A 17,909-nucleotide genomic window follows, 5' to 3' on the forward strand; every position below is an offset into this window, starting at 1 on the left:
TCTAAGAAAAACACCACATATTGCTTCACTATAACTGACTTAAGTTTAAATGCAATATATCAACTACACAAAAAATCATGCCATTGCACAAGTAAACACTAAACTGGTGGAGAAAAAAAATATATATACAGCTCCCCTACTTACGAACATTCAAGTTACGAGCTTTCAGAGATACGAACAAACCTGTCCGTATGTCCAATTGCCCGTTTGAAAACCGCCGCACGATAGATTGCGTCACCCTGTATCCCTAGCGCTATTGTTGTTGTTGTGTTCCTCTGCTGCCTCAAGGTGTTATTTGTGGTTTTAATGAATATTATTGACCCCAACATGTCTCAGAAGCGTAAGAGTGATGCCAGTGGTGATGGTGGTAGTAAGAAGCGTCGTACTATTACGTTGGAAACTAAGGTGGACATTATAAAGAGTTGTGAAAGAGGTGAGAAAATGATAAGCATAGCAAATGCTCTTGGGATGAATCGTTCGACTGTTGAGAAAATTTTGAAGGACAAAGAGCGCATGCAACATGTGAAAGGTTCTGTGCCAATGCATTCCACGATCATTAGTAAGAAAAGAGGCTCAGTGATCACAGATGGAAAATTTTTTGAGTGTGTGGCTGGAAGACCAGCATTACCTCTGCATGCCTATAAGCCTTAACGTAATTCAGCGGAAGGCCATAACTCTCTTTGAAGACATAAAAGCTAAACATGGCGAGTGTTTATTTATTATTACTATACATGCTATTCATACATTAAAATCCCGTTTAAGGCTGGTAAGAAATACTGTCGAGTATTATTGGGGTATAGCTGTTTGTACAATCTTTTTTTAACACTGCTGTATACAGTATTCAGTATTGAAAAGAATAATGTTGGACTTACGAACAGACCTCAGGAACCTAACCAGTTCGTAAGTAGGGGAGCCCCTGTACAGTGAATCTTCGAAGATCTGGACCCGGTAAATCCGGATATTGGAAGATTTGAACATAATTTGGGGCTTCCGAAGGCTAAGAATCCTCCCTAAGAAGCATTCTCAAAACAGAGCAAAGATCGTCTTAGACCCATGTAACTAAGATGTCAGAGCCCGGGACACAAATCTTTCCTATTTTCCCAATTACTTACATATTTCTATTGAAATCTCAAAAAAAGTGTCTCACTGGTACTGTGACAACAGAATTACTTTTAAATACTGTCCTAACAATGTTTTATCTTACTAAATACAAGGTGGACTACTGTGAAGAGTATGAAGTAGACAAAAAAAAAAATAAAAAACCCTCCAGGTAAAATATTTACCTATAATTTCCCTTAATATCCATCCTCTCAAGTGTTTATTTCATTTGTTGCGCTGAAATGGTTTCATATTTAAATATCACCAGGTCCAACAATTAACTACTAACACCAAGACACTCTATTTACCCTATCCCCCATTTGTGGGGGTCTATCACAGTTTTTATCATAATACTTGATATTCTGTTTCACTCCATCCTGTAAATACGAGATATACCCAGGCTCCTCTGGTTTCTCAGGAGAAGGTGACTGCCCGTTACTCTTGGTTGGGCTCCTAGGGCTGGCTGGGGGCTCGACCACTACCTGTAACCATGTCAGATATAAGCATTCAAAATCAAGCATTCGCAAAACCAAAGAGAATATATTTTGAGTGGGTCAAACATTTTATAAAAACTAGGGTCAAGGGTTTTAAAATTTTTATAGATGAATTAAGCAGGAAAAGAAATATTGTACATAGGTAAACTCTGAAAATGATCAAACATCAAGACTGATGCAAGATAATTTTTCTAGCTGCCTTACCAGACATACTCTACATCACCCAGAATCACCTTTATTCCCAAAAACCCATCTCAATGCCATGTTCGAAATTGTGTACAGAGACCAAATCTTACTGAATGTCCATCCCCCTCCCATGAGGCACCTTCTTTACCCTCACCTTCCATAATTATAGTCCCCCCCCCCCCTAATATTTTATGCAAGTGTAACCTTCTGGTCACAAAAAGATAACATAAGTCAGTTGTCATATATGTTCATGTCATATATCATATACAAATATTACAAAAGATATAAATATACATTTTTATCTTGACATTTGTCAGCAAAATCAAAATTTACAATCTGTTACTACCCACATATGGTACGTATAGTACATGTGCACTGTTCACAATATCAAATCAGATAATTATATTCTGACCCATCAGTAGTTATCAACATGAGAGCAAGTATCATTATGCCCAGAAAAAGCAAACTTACCCGACCAGTAAGACCCTCGGTGACTAGCACTTCAAACTTGACTGTTCCCGAATTTACTCGGTGAATGCGAATTGCGCTCTGACGGTTAGGAGACTGATTTGTTATGTCCTGTAGTAAATAAAAAAGGTTAATTGATCAATGAAACCTGTTCCCATTGGTATAACTTTCATCTCTTTTACTAGCTACCTCATCAAAGAACATTCTCCACAACCACAGCAACATTACACACTATTAAGGCAATCCAACTCAGACTCAAATTCACTTAATTTAGTTAAATAAAAGTTTTATCCTGAATACCCACCTTATAGCCTAGTCTCATCTGGGCAACTTGTATAGCTAACATTATGACACAAGTCTAGGGGTTGAAAATGCTGGGTTCCCAGAATTCTTGACATCAGTCAAGGTCTGGGAGGTACCCTGGTAAAAGTCTTTGCTGTCAAATGAACAGGTGAGCTTCACCACCCCCATGTGATGATGTGACTAGACTATAATGTGTCAAACATAAGTTGACTCCTCAATTCTGGCTCACCTCAATAGTACTTAAACTAAGTCTTAAAGGGAAGAAATTTGAGTTCCCTGATCCAGGTTCTGTTAAAAAATGGAAGAGGAGGATCAATCCCTCATTTATAGCTAAATTCTTGACTTGGGTGACTCAAAGTGTCTCAAGTCAGCTAGATATGGGAGGAATGAGGCACAAAAGCAGCAAGAACAAGTCACCCACTGGAAGATCAGAAAGTAACCTTACAGACTCCCCAAGACCACAAAGTACAAAAGAATAATTTATTAATTGATGTACTGGCCACTACCCAGCCCCTCTCTGAAGGATTATGTTATAGAAATGTAACAGGGGATAATTTTCTGCAGGACCAGAGCAAAGTAAGAGCATCTGCCTAGTCAGCTCTGTCACCTGGAACAGATGAGTTGACCCAAGAAATGATGCTTTATAACCAATGTAAGTTTGATTTGAGAAATGAATGTTTGTGATGGTTAAGATCCCTAACATTCTGCCACCTACATTTCTCTTTTATTAAAAGGGTTGAGTTATAATCGAATGGTAAACTAATTTCAAAATCAGTTCCGGTCAACAATGTTGGGAACCCCGAGTTTTCAAGAACAATATGAGAACAAGACCAAATGGCACCAAACAATTTTCAATCAAGGGTTCACATGTTAAAATACAATTTTGTAAGTAAAATTATAAATAAACATGACCATTCAGAAAATGACTACCAATACCTAATGTTTCTGAGTAAGATATTTTACCGAAATACCCAAATTAAAGCCCGATGGCTATCCCCTGGACATTTATTCGGTAAAGGGACAAATAAAAATGAATATAATTTCATAAGCTGCAGAATTACTAAACACAAGGACAAGACAAACCTCTATACAAAGTGGAGCGTTAAAAGCTACAAATTACCTGAGCCACAGTGAACATAACTTCATCATTAACGGCAATCTCATGCTCCGGGTCCAGCAGTTCGTTGTAGTGGAAAAACAAACGAGCGTCACGATCAGCACACTTAATGAAACCAAAGCCATCCTTCAGGGCAGCGATGACACCATGCTCTCGTTTCTCACCAGAAACATTAAAGCTGTAATGAAGGGTAAATTATTAGAATGGGGGGAAAAGAAATACAGTAAATCATATATTTCCTGAGACTAAGTGCGAATTATGATTCCCAATACAGTACAGTATCTCAATATTGTATATCCAAAATTAATAAATTTGCTTTTTATAAAAACACTGGAGCAATTTGAAGTGGTCATTTAGCACGAAACCTTTTTATTATTTGATCAAGTACAAAGGGGTACAGTTAAAGATGAAAATACTGTATGAACATTCAGGTGATGTTATTATCATCAAAACCGATACAATACACACACTTCCCGGGTTATGGATTTCCAACTTTACTGATACTCTCTTCCAAGTCCATTCTCGGGTTGTGGACGAGTATCTGTTGCTATAGACGTCAAGTAGAGAAGAGACCTACAGAGTATGTGTACAGCAGCTGGGCGAGGCGTCCCGTAAAGTGCCATTTTGCACTCAGTCACGTTGTTAGATTGCTAGAGCGTGCATCCTCTGCGTATCATTTCTGAATTTTTTCCTAAATTGCCCTTAATTATGTTGCAAAATGACTGGAAAGTGCTCACGTGATAGTAAGAAAGCAGGACTTGTTCATAAATGGAAAGTAATAGATATAAAACAGAAAATGAAAGTAATTAAGCAGTATAAAAAGAGGAAAAACCATCACCATGATCTCACGCGAACTCGGTCTCACTACCACAACCGTTCACAAGATTGTGAAGGGCAAGGGTTCACATAAAGGAACACATGAAAGGCTTAGTGCCTTTAAAACCTATTGTAATAATGAAGCAACAACCATCTGTGGATGATCAAATCAGTACCAGGATTTAAGGATAATAAAATTACTATTCGTACACTAATTTTGTAGTTACTTTACATAATTGTATTTGTGAATTTGTCTTTCATTCGTATGCTTCTATCGTTACTTTTTAATTAATAAAAAAGTATTGTATCATGTAGGTATGGTAATTGTACAGTATGTGTACTACGTGTGTTCAATGAATACCTATGAAGGAGTCACTTCCAGTTTACGGATATGGCCTACGGATAGCCTCCAGGAACGGAACTCATCCCTAACCCGGGGTATGTCTGTATTCACTTCAGTACATTAGCCAAGAAAGTGAAGGAAAACCAGATGCTTAACACAGAGTAAAATATGAAGCCACTATAAAAGCCATAGCTACAGTACCTGTCATCCAAAAGAGAGATGTTAGTAGCCTTCTGCAAGTGGTCACGACGGTCAGTAGCTATGTTGAACTGCACCCAATCTCCGTGACGCAATGTGAAATCTCCTTTCTGATCTCGTTCCCCAAACTTTACTTCCACCTGAAATAAAGATTTACTTGAATATCCTAGCATTATTGCAGCTAGCATTAGGCAAGGTTAGTATTTGGTTGGGGTGGTCAATCAAAAGGTGAAAGGAAGCACAATCTTTAACATATTTTGATGGCTCAATTTCCTTAATAACTCTGAAGTCTACTTACATACACTGTTATGGTTCAAAATCTTGATAAACTTCCCCAATTCTCAAAATGGCCTGGGCTCCAAGAATGGTTGTTTTATGCAGGGTAGGATACCTGGGTTTTCTTAATATTATTGCAAATACTGTACCTCATCTGAATCTCTATCCAAACACAGGATTTCATATAACCAATAAATAAAGGTTCACCCTATTGTTCAAAAGTGAAAAAGATACAGTAGATATAACCGAAGTTATCATCTGTAGAGTTCACCAATTTCTAAGGCCACATGTTGCACCATTCTTACCCCCAGAGATCATTTCAGGTTATCTATCTCATTCTATGGTTTTAGAGGTCATACTATACCAGGGTTTCAAAGTTGGTGTGCTGCTTTTTAGGGAACATGTGTGTGTGTAAACATATTTATGGTGTAAAAAAATTTGCTTAAATATACATCTTCCTGTCATATAAATTTACTGTATATACTACAGTACAGTATATACATTGGCATGGTGCTGATTTTTTTGGTTAAATCATGGTATAAATATCTTTATAAACATATGATCCAAAAAATAATTTTTTCAACTTATAATCCCAAATAACCTAATAAAATACTCGTTTCTTTAAACAAATTTCTTGTGTGTGTGTTACGGGCTGGTAGAAATAAAGCCTCTGGGGATGTCCCTTTTAAACTCTCATGCACCAGCAAAATAATCTATTTGGGAGAATAAAAACAAAATGAGGCACTGACCTCTGAGCGATCCTTGCCCCTGTAGCGTATGCGACCAGTCAGTGGATCCTTTTGGTTGTGTCTGGGGTTCCTCTCCACTGGCTTCAGCACCTGACCCCTTATTAACTCCTGGTTAATGTCCTCAAATACCACTGTTCCAGGATTCAGCTTCACCATGTTGGTTGCCACTTCCTTGCCCTATATATGTAAAAGCAATTATAATCTTGGGTAGGTTAAAATGATGTTAATTACTTTGCATTCAATTACTGTACAGCTAATTACTATTCTTTAAAACTGCCACCACAATAAAATAATTAAAATTAGGTCAAAATCTAACAATAATGACAGCCACTATTATCATACACTGTACAGTAGCCCCCCCAAAAAAGCATCTTCGTCTCTCTGCCTTTTTCATGCTTTTCTTGGATATTATTACTTTCATGATGTCCTCATCCAAGAGTGATAGTGCAAGAGAGGGTCCTAGGCACCCGTAAGTGAGTGAGGGACGAAAATAAGTGGAAATTAGAAGTGACAAAGCAGAAAAGGAACGCTGGCACCGAGTACACGAATGTGAGAACGAAAAAGTTGTGGGGAAACGTGTTATTGGCTCCACATGCAAGGATGGCTGCATGGCCAAGCTTGGTGAAGAGAAAGTAAATAAGATTTTTTTTTAAAGATTTCTGGACTATTGGTAACTTTGATAAACAGAACATTTACATTGGTAAACTCGTAACCTCTGGTCATGTTGGCTGTTCAAGTATTGCTGACCGTGTCTCATGTAAATTACATTCTATTACGTACAGTGTGATTTACGAGGATGAGACAATAACAGTGTAGGAATGCTTTCTACTCTATTCACGGGATTATTAAACGGCGTGTGAGGACTGTGCTGAGTAAGGTGACTGGGACTGTGGAGGAGGGCATAAGACAGCTGCATCACACGTGCCCAGTATTAGTTTAGACAGAAGACAGCTGGTGATTGAACACATTAATAGTTATGCCGCTGTTAGCAGTCATTACAGCCGTGCTAAGAGTCCACATCGGAATTGAACGTCACCGCTATGTACAGGATATATCAGGAGTGGCTGAAGGAACAAGACCTAATCATAAAGCAGTGACCCACCACTATTATCAGGATGTGTTCAATCAAGAGTTCATCCTTGGTTTTTTCCCACCTATGACTGACACCTGCAACACCTGTGATAGGATCTGCCATAGTCTTGCTGCCACAGACAAGGTGAAGAATGTGCAGGAATTCAACTGCCTCACCACTGAACAAACCCTGCACAGGAAGCGGGCAAAAGTTCCTCACGGCTACCTGAAAGTGTATGCCAATGATGATGATGGTGAGCTGTTTGTCATCTCGATCGACCTGCAGCACACACTCCCCACATCAACTCTGGTGTTCAGTATTATAAACGCAAACTGTGGATCTATAACTTTGGGATCCACAACGTCCAAACTGGGAACGCTTCAATGTATCTGTGGAGTGAAACCACGCCAAAGAGGGGGTCTTCTGATATTGTCAGCTGTGTCATGCACTACATCAGGACACACGTAACCACTTCAGTCACGAAACTCGTTATTTTCAGTGATAACTGTGAAGGGCAAAATAAAAACATACATTTTGTTCTGACCTGCCTTCGTTACATTCATGAAGGGCACTTCACTGACATCAAACACATTTTCATGGTCCCTGGCCACTCCTACCTTCCCTGTGATTGTGACTTTGGCCACATAGAGAAGACCCTCACGAAGATGGAGGTCTATACTCCAGAGGGCTATGCTGCAGCAATCAGGGGGTGCAGGCACACGAAACCATTCTCAGTTGTGAAAATGAAGAGGGAAGACTTCCTGGATGTCTTTGTTTTAGTTTCACAGATCACCATACGCCATGAACCAGGGATCCGTTTCAGTGATGCCAAGGTCTTGACCTACTCCACAAACTACAAGGAGGGGAATGGCATCAAGATAGCATACAACCTCACAGACCCCTACATTGTCAGGCTGCAGAAAGGTCGTGGCAAGGAAATACCCCTCAACCTTCAACTTGGCTTCTGCGACTCTACAATCCAAGTATGACAAACCTGACTACAGTAATATCCATTAGCCGGAATCCCTCAAACCCGGAACTCTCCGATAACCAGAATTGAAATTTTCTGGGAAAATCGTTCCCAAAGCCGGAATTTTCCGGAAAATTACGGCTTTGAGAACAATTTTCTGAGGGGCATATTTTCCCGAAATTCAGAGAAAATTTTTCCATTACCCGGAAAATTCCGGGGATGAGGGATTTTTTCTGGCTTTGAGAGAGTCGTCTAGTTAACCAGAAATCTCTCATTCCCGGGAGTGCTCTACACCAATTGTTCCTATAACGGGGATATTACTGTATTAACACCTTTTGTAGATGTATTTCTGAACTCACACCTCTTGTTTTTATCACTTACCCTTTCATACACAAGACAATCACATGAGTCTTTGAGACACAACAGGTTCCAAAAAAAAAAATTCCAACAAGCTAAGAATATTCAAAACAACTCACGTTCCGCGTCTGGATGAAGAACTCAACATCGTCGCCCAACTTCAGTCCTCCGGGGATGTTTTTGGCCTCGGAGAAGTGGAAGAAGATTTCGTCCACAACGTCTGCCCTCTCGATGAATCCGTACGAGTCTTTGATGGTGCTCACTACTCCTTGATATTTGACAGGCTGTGCAGGATTCTCTAAACGCACATGGCGGGCCGCTAGGTTGCCTGTCCTGCTTTAAGGTATAGTGGTTAATCAGTTGTCTAGTTCTATTTCAGTAAACCTTAATTCTAGTTCCATTACATAGGGTAACAGCATAAGCCTTCCTATATACAGTATTCATTCACACATTCCTTAAATTGTGCTTAAGGTGCTTTTTTTATACAACTATGAGGCATGACATTGATCTCTAGCCGGTCTATCACTATCATAAAAATAATTGATGAATCTTCAGTTCTAGTAATTCCTAAATCAAACTTCATGAACAAATCAGTGACTCAGGGATACTCCAGACAGTTTGACAATGAATAATGAATTTTCCTGGTTTAAAATTTTCCAGTTAATCCTTGTCTCTCAGCATAAGGCACCAGCTTCCCTCTTGACAACTCACACATTCTGTCATGAACTAGTCACAGCACATCAGATTTCCTAAATACAAAATAGTATTATACAGATGGGTGGGCTTTCTTTTGAGGCTGGTGTAAAACCTGCCTGCTCAGGTAACCATAGCCATTCCCCTCATACTTACTTTTCATGATAAGTGTCAAAATTTTTATTTCAACAACTCATTTTGCATTCAGATCTGGCCAACAAACTTGTCAAACATTTCTTCAGTCTATAACAATCACAACTAAAACCATTATATTGGGAAAAGATGCTACAAGTGCCCACAACCAATTCCTAAAATGGCACAGAGCTTAAGTGATACATAAACAATAACATCAGCAACAAGAGACAAAAACACTTTCTTGAAGACCAATAGTAATGTATGTATATGCAGACATAGATGAGTCTGACGGTAACAGTGTTCTTTATAACACTGAAAGCTCAGACTCTGATGATGGGCCATTAAGTCCAAGTGATGTTCAGGGCTGGAAACAGGTGGACTCAGCTCTTCCACATGTTGAGCCTTCCCCATGATTTCCATACAATAATGTATGGAAATGGGGCTTCTGTGAATTATATATCTTACCCAGATGATAGTATGTTGACATATTTCAATATTTTTTGATGATCTTGTTGATGTTCATTTTATATATTTTTTCACATCTTTTACATAATTCTTGAGATATCTAAAGATAGATGACTGTATAATAACTTAGTAGGAAAAAAAAATAAACAACAAACATTGTGTGTGTGTTACTTTGTCTATATATACTGTTCAGATTTTAAAATACAAAATTTTTAAATTATTTTTTTTAAAACAACTTTTAGACATACTAAATGAGTCAAGCATGGGGTTAACATACATACCTTTGGTTGGTTGCAATCTGGAAACTAACTTTATCTCCTGGTTTAAGAGTTACATAACCCTCAACATCATCTTTGCCATAAGGAAGGAAAAAACATTCGCCACGATTCTCATAAGTGATCCTTCCTTGGTGTTCACCTCCAGACTCACTGCGAAGCTCAGTTGTAACAATGCCAATGACTCTCTCCTCACTTAGTACCTGTTAACCAACAAAAGAATTTAACAAACAAAACTAATATACACTATATGTAATTTTTTTTTTAATAATAATTACTGGTCACTCACAACGTAAGAACCATAAAGGCTAATTCATGTTTTGTAAGTAGTTAAGTTCCTGGCTTGAAATGTCTTCGCTCTTACACTAACAAAATTATTCTATCGAAGTGTGCCAGTGAAGAACATCTGATACAGTAAATAAATTACATTGATGTCACCCAGTACAGTACCTATAAACCTTAAATACCAGCTGGTTAAATAAGGCAGGAACGAGAAGGATAAACCAGAATACCTAAAATTGGTGACTGTGTCAGCAATGTAAGGGAGAGGCAAGATGTTCTGATGGCATGGATACAGGCAGTGAGAGCAATGTTGCTTGATAATCTTACAAGCATTATTCTTTTTATGATGTATGATACAACCATACAAGTTTTAATGACTCACCACTTCTGGAGAAATTTTGGTGACTGCTGATGCAATAGGTTTGCCTGTCCGACGATCAAAGGTCACCTCAAATTCTACTGGGTCACCAATGCGGAGATGCTCTGTGTTGCCATCAAATTGCGAAAAGTGAAAAAAGAGTCTTGCCTGCCTTTCACAGCACTGAATGAACCCATAAGTTTGCTGAAATTAAGATAACAAACTTCAAGCACAGAAGGGAATGCTTCTACTTCAATAACAAAGTTGCACTTAATCTCATAAATACACAGTACTGTACTGTATTGGTAATTATAAAATTCATTAGGATGAATATGAAATTTACAGAACACTCACCAGCAGTTTCTCAATGATTCCTGTCTCTCGTACACTCTGGCTATTGTTACTTGATATTCCATTACTGTGAGAGTACGAGTTTGTGGTCTCCTGGCCATTTGATTCTGATGGAAAGCCATTGGCATTAAGGGTGAAGGTCCCAATCTTGAAGTCTGCGACAGGAGGAGTGTACTGGGAGCTTGAGTTAGAGCTATAGTAATTGGATGATGTACTAGACAACTGCGGGGAGTGTGGAGGGCCCTGAGATGGAGATTGCTGTTGCTGTTGTTGCTGCTGCTGCTGCTGCTGCTGCTGCTGCTGCTGCTGCTGTTGTTGCTGCTGCTGTGAATGTTGCTGCTGCTGTGAATGTTGCTGAGAATGCTGTGTTGAATGATTATTGGGCTGATGATTTGACTGGTGGCTGGACTGATGCACAGACTGACTGGATTGCTGATTTGACTGGTGGTTATTCATGTGGGATGAAAATACATTGTGTTGCGGGGTGGGACATATAAAGCTTGGTGAGAGTGGAGCCATATTGTTGCGAGACTGTTGGTGGTTGGAGAGTGGAGAATCATAATAACCGTTGTATCGACTATGGTGTGGTAGGCTACCCCCGTTGTATTCCAGTACTGCTGATTCAGAGATTGGCGGCTGGAATAGATTCCACTGAGGATCCATGGTTGTTGCTTTTGTTACTTCTTATTAACACTTAGAATATCTTAGATCCCGTTTATTCACACTTCTTTGTAGGAACAAGGATTACATAAATTGCTTCACAGACAAAACATTACATGGGACACTTGACTAAAAGATTTTTTCTGTTGCTGCTTTGATTCACGTTAAGTTTAAGAGCACAAGATGAGGAGTATTTTCAGATTCACAGAAAACAAACTTTAATGGTCCAAAATTATTTCACATAGCCACATCACTAGACAAAGGAAAAAAATAAATAAATAAAAATAAAAAAATAAAAATTTTTACTTGACCAGAAAACACAGACTTTCAGGATAAACGATACATCAAAAAACACGAAGACTTTGGTCAAAAAGATTCAACTTGACAAAGATTCTTGCGACGAGACTGGTTTACAAAATGCTCAATAAATAAAGGGGGCGGCGTTTGAAAAAAAAAAGCACGTTTTTGTGCCAGGCTGTGTAAGAGAAGACTTTATAGTGGTTTGGCGGTGATAACTGGCTTGTATGGGGGTGGTGGTCCTCAGATGTCACTCAGTTGCTTGTGCCGTGCTTTGGTGCGCCAATACTGTAGTGCAGGCCAGGCTTGGGTTTGATACTTGACAAGAGTTACAGTAGTTTCCTTCTACCGTAACTTGTTGGCAGTTGTGCTTCTTTGGGTTGGCTTGCAAAGGTTGCTTATAGAATGCTACATCTAGGTAGGCTTGATTTGTTAGTGGTAACTTGTGGTCGTCTACACTAATGAAATTTGGCTTGGCTGCTGTTTTGTTGATGTTATTCTTCAGTCTTGTGATGTTCAGACTCTACTGAAAGAAAAAAGGCAAAAAATAAAATCAAAACATAATTCATTAAACTAATTACCATAAAATAAGTAAAATTCCTTGATGTAAAAGTTTGGCCTGGACCTGGAAAATAAAAGATACAGTAGTTAATGTATTATGTGAAGCCCTGACATGAACAGTATGTACAGGGGGCCCCCCAAACTCGCGGGGGTTAGGTTCTCAAAATGCAAGCGAATAACATTTGCGGACCGGAGGTGGTGGGGGGTACATTGTTACTTGTGTACAAAGAAATGTATATTCCCTTTATGTGTTTATGTGTTTGCCCTTAGGACAATTATTTCTTTTACTTCTAGTATTGTATATGTGTGTATGTGTGTAGACACACACACATACACAAAACACATACAAATAAATAATAATTGGAAAATCCTCACACAAATAATCAGAATCAAATTTATTAAAAAATGTGAGTCTACCAATCAAGTCCGTGCTCTGTTAATAAAGTACTGTAATAGAGCACTGACTTGGGGGTAGACTGTCACATTTTTAATAAATTTGTTTCTGATTATTTGAGAGGATTTTCCAATTATTATTTATTTGTATGTTTTGTGTATGTCTCTCTCTAAACACACATTAACAATACAGTGGTCCCTCGGTTAATGAACGCTTCGGCTAACGAAATTTCGGTTAACGAATTACTTTCCATAAAAATCTTCAATTCGATTAACGAACAAAAATTTGATTAACGAAATTCTTACGAAAACATAACAACATGTTTTGGCTTGCTCATCGGCTGGTAGGTTAGTCCGCCAATACAATAATCGGTTCTAGGCTTACATTCGTTTCCATTGGAGTAAATATCAAAAAGGTTGTGCTATTAAATATTTTTCCAAGTTTTACATTAAAAATATTAGTCATTTTAACACTTATTTAACATAATTGCAGTACAGGGAACTAGTTTTTGGTGTGCCCATCAGCCACTTCACTCACCCACCAAGGCATCTGTTTGAGTCTCTGTTCAGTGGAGGAAACATCTTACTTGTGGGTCTCTTGAACATAAGAGTATTTTTACGTTTTTACAGTACAATTATTGGTCATTCTGAAATTTATTCAACATGTTGATAATATATAGCGCAGTGTTGATTTAAAGAAAATAATCTTGAATTACACCTAGTGAACTTAAAATTTTATTGGTGAAATTACTGCATCAAGCATGGTTCCCTGAAAGGTGATTTCTCCTCCATTCCCACTTCCTTCTCTTCTCCCTTCTCCTCCACCCCACTTCTAATTCCCATCATCATCATCAACCAGGAACCTTCTACATACGCACCTCAAAGTGTACTTTGCTACATTTTTTTTTACTTTGTATGTACTTTTCGGTGAACTGGAACCAATTACCCAATATCCCATTGAAACAATGGATTCGGATAAAAAAAATTTTGTTTAACGAACGACCTTCTGGAATGAATTGTGTTCGTTAACCGAGGGACCACTGTACAGGTAAAGGAAATTACGGTCTCAAGAACGAATGGCTCCCTGTCCCAGCCTCGTAAATACTGGCAACTTTTATAACTACCCACAGACATTCTTGGGTACATCCAGGGTGTCATCAGCGAATAACCGAGAACCGCGAAGTAAAAATCCGCAAACTTGAGGGGCATACAGTACAGTTTGTAATTTACTCATGAGGCGAATTGTATTGACTAGCTGTGTAAAGCATACTTATATTGACCAAGTTATTGTTCAGTTTCCGTTCCCTGATTGGGTTGAACAACGAACTTCAGTTTTATTTGAAGAAATTGGATCTAACAGTCATTAATGCACTTAAAAGACCTACTATACTAACAGGCATCTACCATTTAGAGAATAATGGCAAGTACAGTATCACAATCTATATGTGGTATAGTCTTTAATGCCAACCCAACTACACCCACAGTTGTGTTCAAGTAAACGTATCCTCAAAATATATTTGCAAAGACCTATTTCCTGGTCACAAACATAAGCTGGGTTGCCTCATTCTGGTTCTCCAAATATGGAAATGATTGTACTGTATCTGTATTGTACATAATACAGTACAGTACTGCAATGCCATTATTTCTTAATGAAGCACTCCTGATGTTGTCTGCCCAAGTCATTGAAGACAGCAACTGAAGAGAGGATCAAAAGAACTCTAAGTATTTCTACATCATCCATGAAAATCACCTGGTACATAGCACCAGTTGGGATCCCTAACCTCTGACATAGGAGGGAGTAGGGGAAATCCAAACTCTGAGTAGTATAGGGACAGGAGACAGGACACAAACACCCAAGGCAGAAGTCACAGTAGGCACCAGTGTTAGAGCAGATGTGCTTAACCCATCCTACAGGGGTAAGAATTATAAATCAACAGAATGTTTCCTTGCCTACTTTATAAACATTTCAACTGGTACTTTGCACTTTAGCTACAACATGAGGGTAACACTGCAGGCCTGAACCTGCAACTTGAGGACATTTCTCTTTACAGTAGAAGTCGGTCAAAAAGATTAATATGAAAACTTTTTCATCATTATAATCTTAATGATTTTTGTTCTGAACACTAATCTATGTCCATGAGATCATGGTGCTTCCAGGATGTTTCATTGATTCTTCTCATAGACAGGAATAATTTTTTTTTATAGATGATAATAGAACACAATTACTGTTTTAGGTTAGCTTAGGCCCTAACCTAACCTAACCTAAAACAGTGATTATCTTCTACTGACACCCTAACATTTAGGGTGTCAATATTTTTTTTCGCGCCATATTGGGGTGGCAGGTATAGACCAACAGTTGCCAGGAGTGGCTGCTGGAATCGTTAGCCAAGGTCCAGATGTATTCAATCATAAAATAAGCCAACCTAAGATCACAGTTATCAACTTATCATAAAAAAAGGAACCACACAAATGTCTCAAGCACACACAGAGGAGCAATGGTGTTGGACCTCAGAATTCCCAATCAGAAAAGTCTGTAAAATTTATACTCAGCAGGGTATTACGGAAACTACAGATTATACCTCATAAGAGCAAAGTTTACAATGTATAAAGTTCACCAATGCTGCCACAACCTACCAAGAGATACTCTACTGGTATATATACAAAATACCACACGATTTTGAGAGATAAGAATTTTGAATGAGAAGAACAAAAACAGTTACTATTGATAAATTTGTTATATTTGTATGAGACATTTGACTTATAAAATAAAGGCAGTTACAGTAACAAGCCTGGATGATTTATTGTTTTCAAGTGCACTCAAATACAGGAGAATTATGGGTTAATATTCATCCATTGGCTGTCTGCTGATTTCCAATTTTCAATATTACATATACAAAGACATACAACCTCATTTCATTTCTTGTGCAAATCAATATTAACAGTCTCTCCCATATTTCTAGGCGTAAGTTTCTGTACCCCCCATGTTGCCCATCACTTCTCTCCTCCTGTTTGCAACATGACAACGAATGACTTTCAAGTATCGTGTCACGTGACTTGCCAAACCAATCATTTTGAAGCAGCCTTTCACAGCGCAATTTAAATTTTTGAAGGCTTGTGATGGCGTGTGATAAGTGCTCTCTCCCTTATCTAGCTGTTATTCAGTGAGTTTATGAGAATGACATTGAAGCAATGCAAATATTACAAGATCAGTGTCCTACCAACATCAAGACTGTGTCCTACCTGTGGAAATTGTTTACTTTTGAGAAAAGATAAAATCTTTTGTCTGTTTCCATAAGGTTACTTTTCAGGTGTGTTTTATGGTGTTTTACTCAAACCTGACTGCCATCTTGGTGCAAATTAGCGGTTTCGGTTACAAATGAAAATTTTATTAAAAAAAAAAAATGCTAAATTGCACAGGAAATGAAGGTCAGATTTGAGTAAAACACACCATAATACAAAAAAACCCGAGGACAGCCAATGGACAAATCTTTACCGATTTATGAATCCCGACATACCTCCCCGGGACAGCGGCACAGGGAAATGAAATAAAGGACAATCCCATATGTACGGACAACCTGGCAACCCTAATATACAGTATACATGGACTTTCATACAGTTTCAACATCAATCAAGACAGTCCAGGTATATAACAGAACACACCATGTCTTCTTAACCAAGGATAGACCAAGAAAGGTGTTAGAAACTACTGATAATAGATACTCGGTTAAATTTAGTCAGTATCAACTTCCCTCTAATCCTGACTGTTAAAATTCTCAGGTAATAAGCAAAGGATGAAGCGCGGGGCCTCCAGGTAGATTAGTTTGGTCAGTAACAATATTAATAACGCTTCTCTCGTCACACCGTCACCACTCGGACCTAGAAGCTTCCCAATTCATTACTGAACCTTATTTCTACGTCAATAGCTCCACACTACGTCCCATGCAGGTATTTCAGGCATGTCTTAAAGCCATGGTAAATAATAGGCAGCCATCCTAGGCCTGTAAATGTCATCCAAGGGCCTCGGCAGATGAGCACAAAAACATTGCTGCCATCCTCTTCCCCTATGCACCACCATATTTACCCCTGCCTTTCCCTTCATTCACGACCTATATTTGGATAAAAAATAGATGTAAACTTTCTCTGATATCTGGAAATTCTAAGACTTAATAATAAAAGAGTAGGAGGTTGCAGGTATGGTTGTAGCGAGGTACAAAACTTACCCCAGCACAGCACAGCACTGATGACATGCCGCCATCTTTAGGACTAACATACTCACGCTATGCCAACCTTAACACACACGTCCGCTCCAGCCTCCACTCTCTATTCTTACTGTTATTAGATAAATAATGAAAAATGTATGAATTTTATTATAGGAGAATCAAAAGCGCTCCATGAATTATTTGTATACGCCGTTGAGTTGTTCAATAGTTGAGAGTACATTTGGCACCAGTGTAAAAGTTCGGTTCACAGCCGCTAGGTAGCGCTGGCCTGATGCTCACCCGCCAAGCTTAAGTTAATTTGTATCTTTTGTGCTCTCGTATATACCTACCTCTTCTTTAGTACTAATATCCACTAATATGATTATACAATCCTGGAGCGTTTGTCAAGTTAACTCATTTATTATCAATATTGATAGTGCTTGCAATAATAATTTCTGTGTATTACTTTTTACTTTACTTTTATCCTCTTCACCACAGATCGGCTTGTTAGCCGCTTGGGCGATCGGTCACGTCTCTTTTCCTTTATATTCTTCACCAAAAGATCGGCTCGCTCGCCGCCCGGGCGATCGGTCACGTCTCTGTCACGCACTGTTGGCAAATACTGGGCATGCACCGGCTCCTGAATGTACCTGAACCCGCTCCAGTGTTGGTCAAGTCTTGTCTTGAAAGAGCTCACACTCGGTGCCGTCACAACACTCTCTGGTAGATTATTCCAAGAGTTTACAACTCTCACTCCGAAAAAGGTTGCCCTCACGGTTTTCTGGATTTGCGG

The 17,909-nt window shown here is 38.7% G+C and overlaps 1 protein-coding gene across 3 annotated transcripts in view; it reads right to left on the reverse strand.

The window, feature by feature from the left end:
• The window catches only part of LOC121867490 (cold shock domain-containing protein E1-like), a 28,828-nt gene extending 11,554 nt beyond the window's left edge, over nt 1-17,274 (reverse strand). Inside the window, exons 1-10 of one of the 3 annotated variants that reach the window (XM_042367440.1) lie at nt 17,138-17,274; nt 11,010-12,486; nt 10,680-10,859; nt 10,022-10,218; nt 8,567-8,783; nt 6,049-6,225; nt 5,027-5,163; nt 3,670-3,844; nt 2,250-2,357; nt 1,407-1,580 (exon numbers count right to left, since the gene is read on the reverse strand). In XM_042367440.1, coding sequence (XP_042223374.1) covers nt 1,407-1,580; nt 2,250-2,357; nt 3,670-3,844; nt 5,027-5,163; nt 6,049-6,225; nt 8,567-8,783; nt 10,022-10,218; nt 10,680-10,859; nt 11,010-11,669 — 2,025 coding nt within the window. In that variant the 5' untranslated portion in view covers nt 11,670-12,486; nt 17,138-17,274. Of the gene's footprint in view, nt 1-1,406; nt 1,581-2,249; nt 2,358-3,669; nt 3,845-5,026; nt 5,164-6,048; nt 6,226-8,566; nt 8,784-10,021; nt 10,219-10,679; nt 10,860-11,009; nt 12,490-17,137 lie in introns of all 3 variants that reach the window. The other 2 variants (XM_042367441.1, XM_042367439.1) reach the window with 2 other exon arrangements.
• Between the last annotated feature and the right edge of the window lie 635 nt (nt 17,275-17,909).

The sequence above is a fragment of the Homarus americanus genome, unplaced genomic scaffold, assembly GCF_018991925.1.
Source record: "Homarus americanus isolate GMGI-L3 unplaced genomic scaffold, GMGI_Hamer_2.0 scaffold23598, whole genome shotgun sequence".
NCBI lineage: Eukaryota > Metazoa > Arthropoda > Malacostraca > Decapoda > Nephropidae > Homarus > Homarus americanus.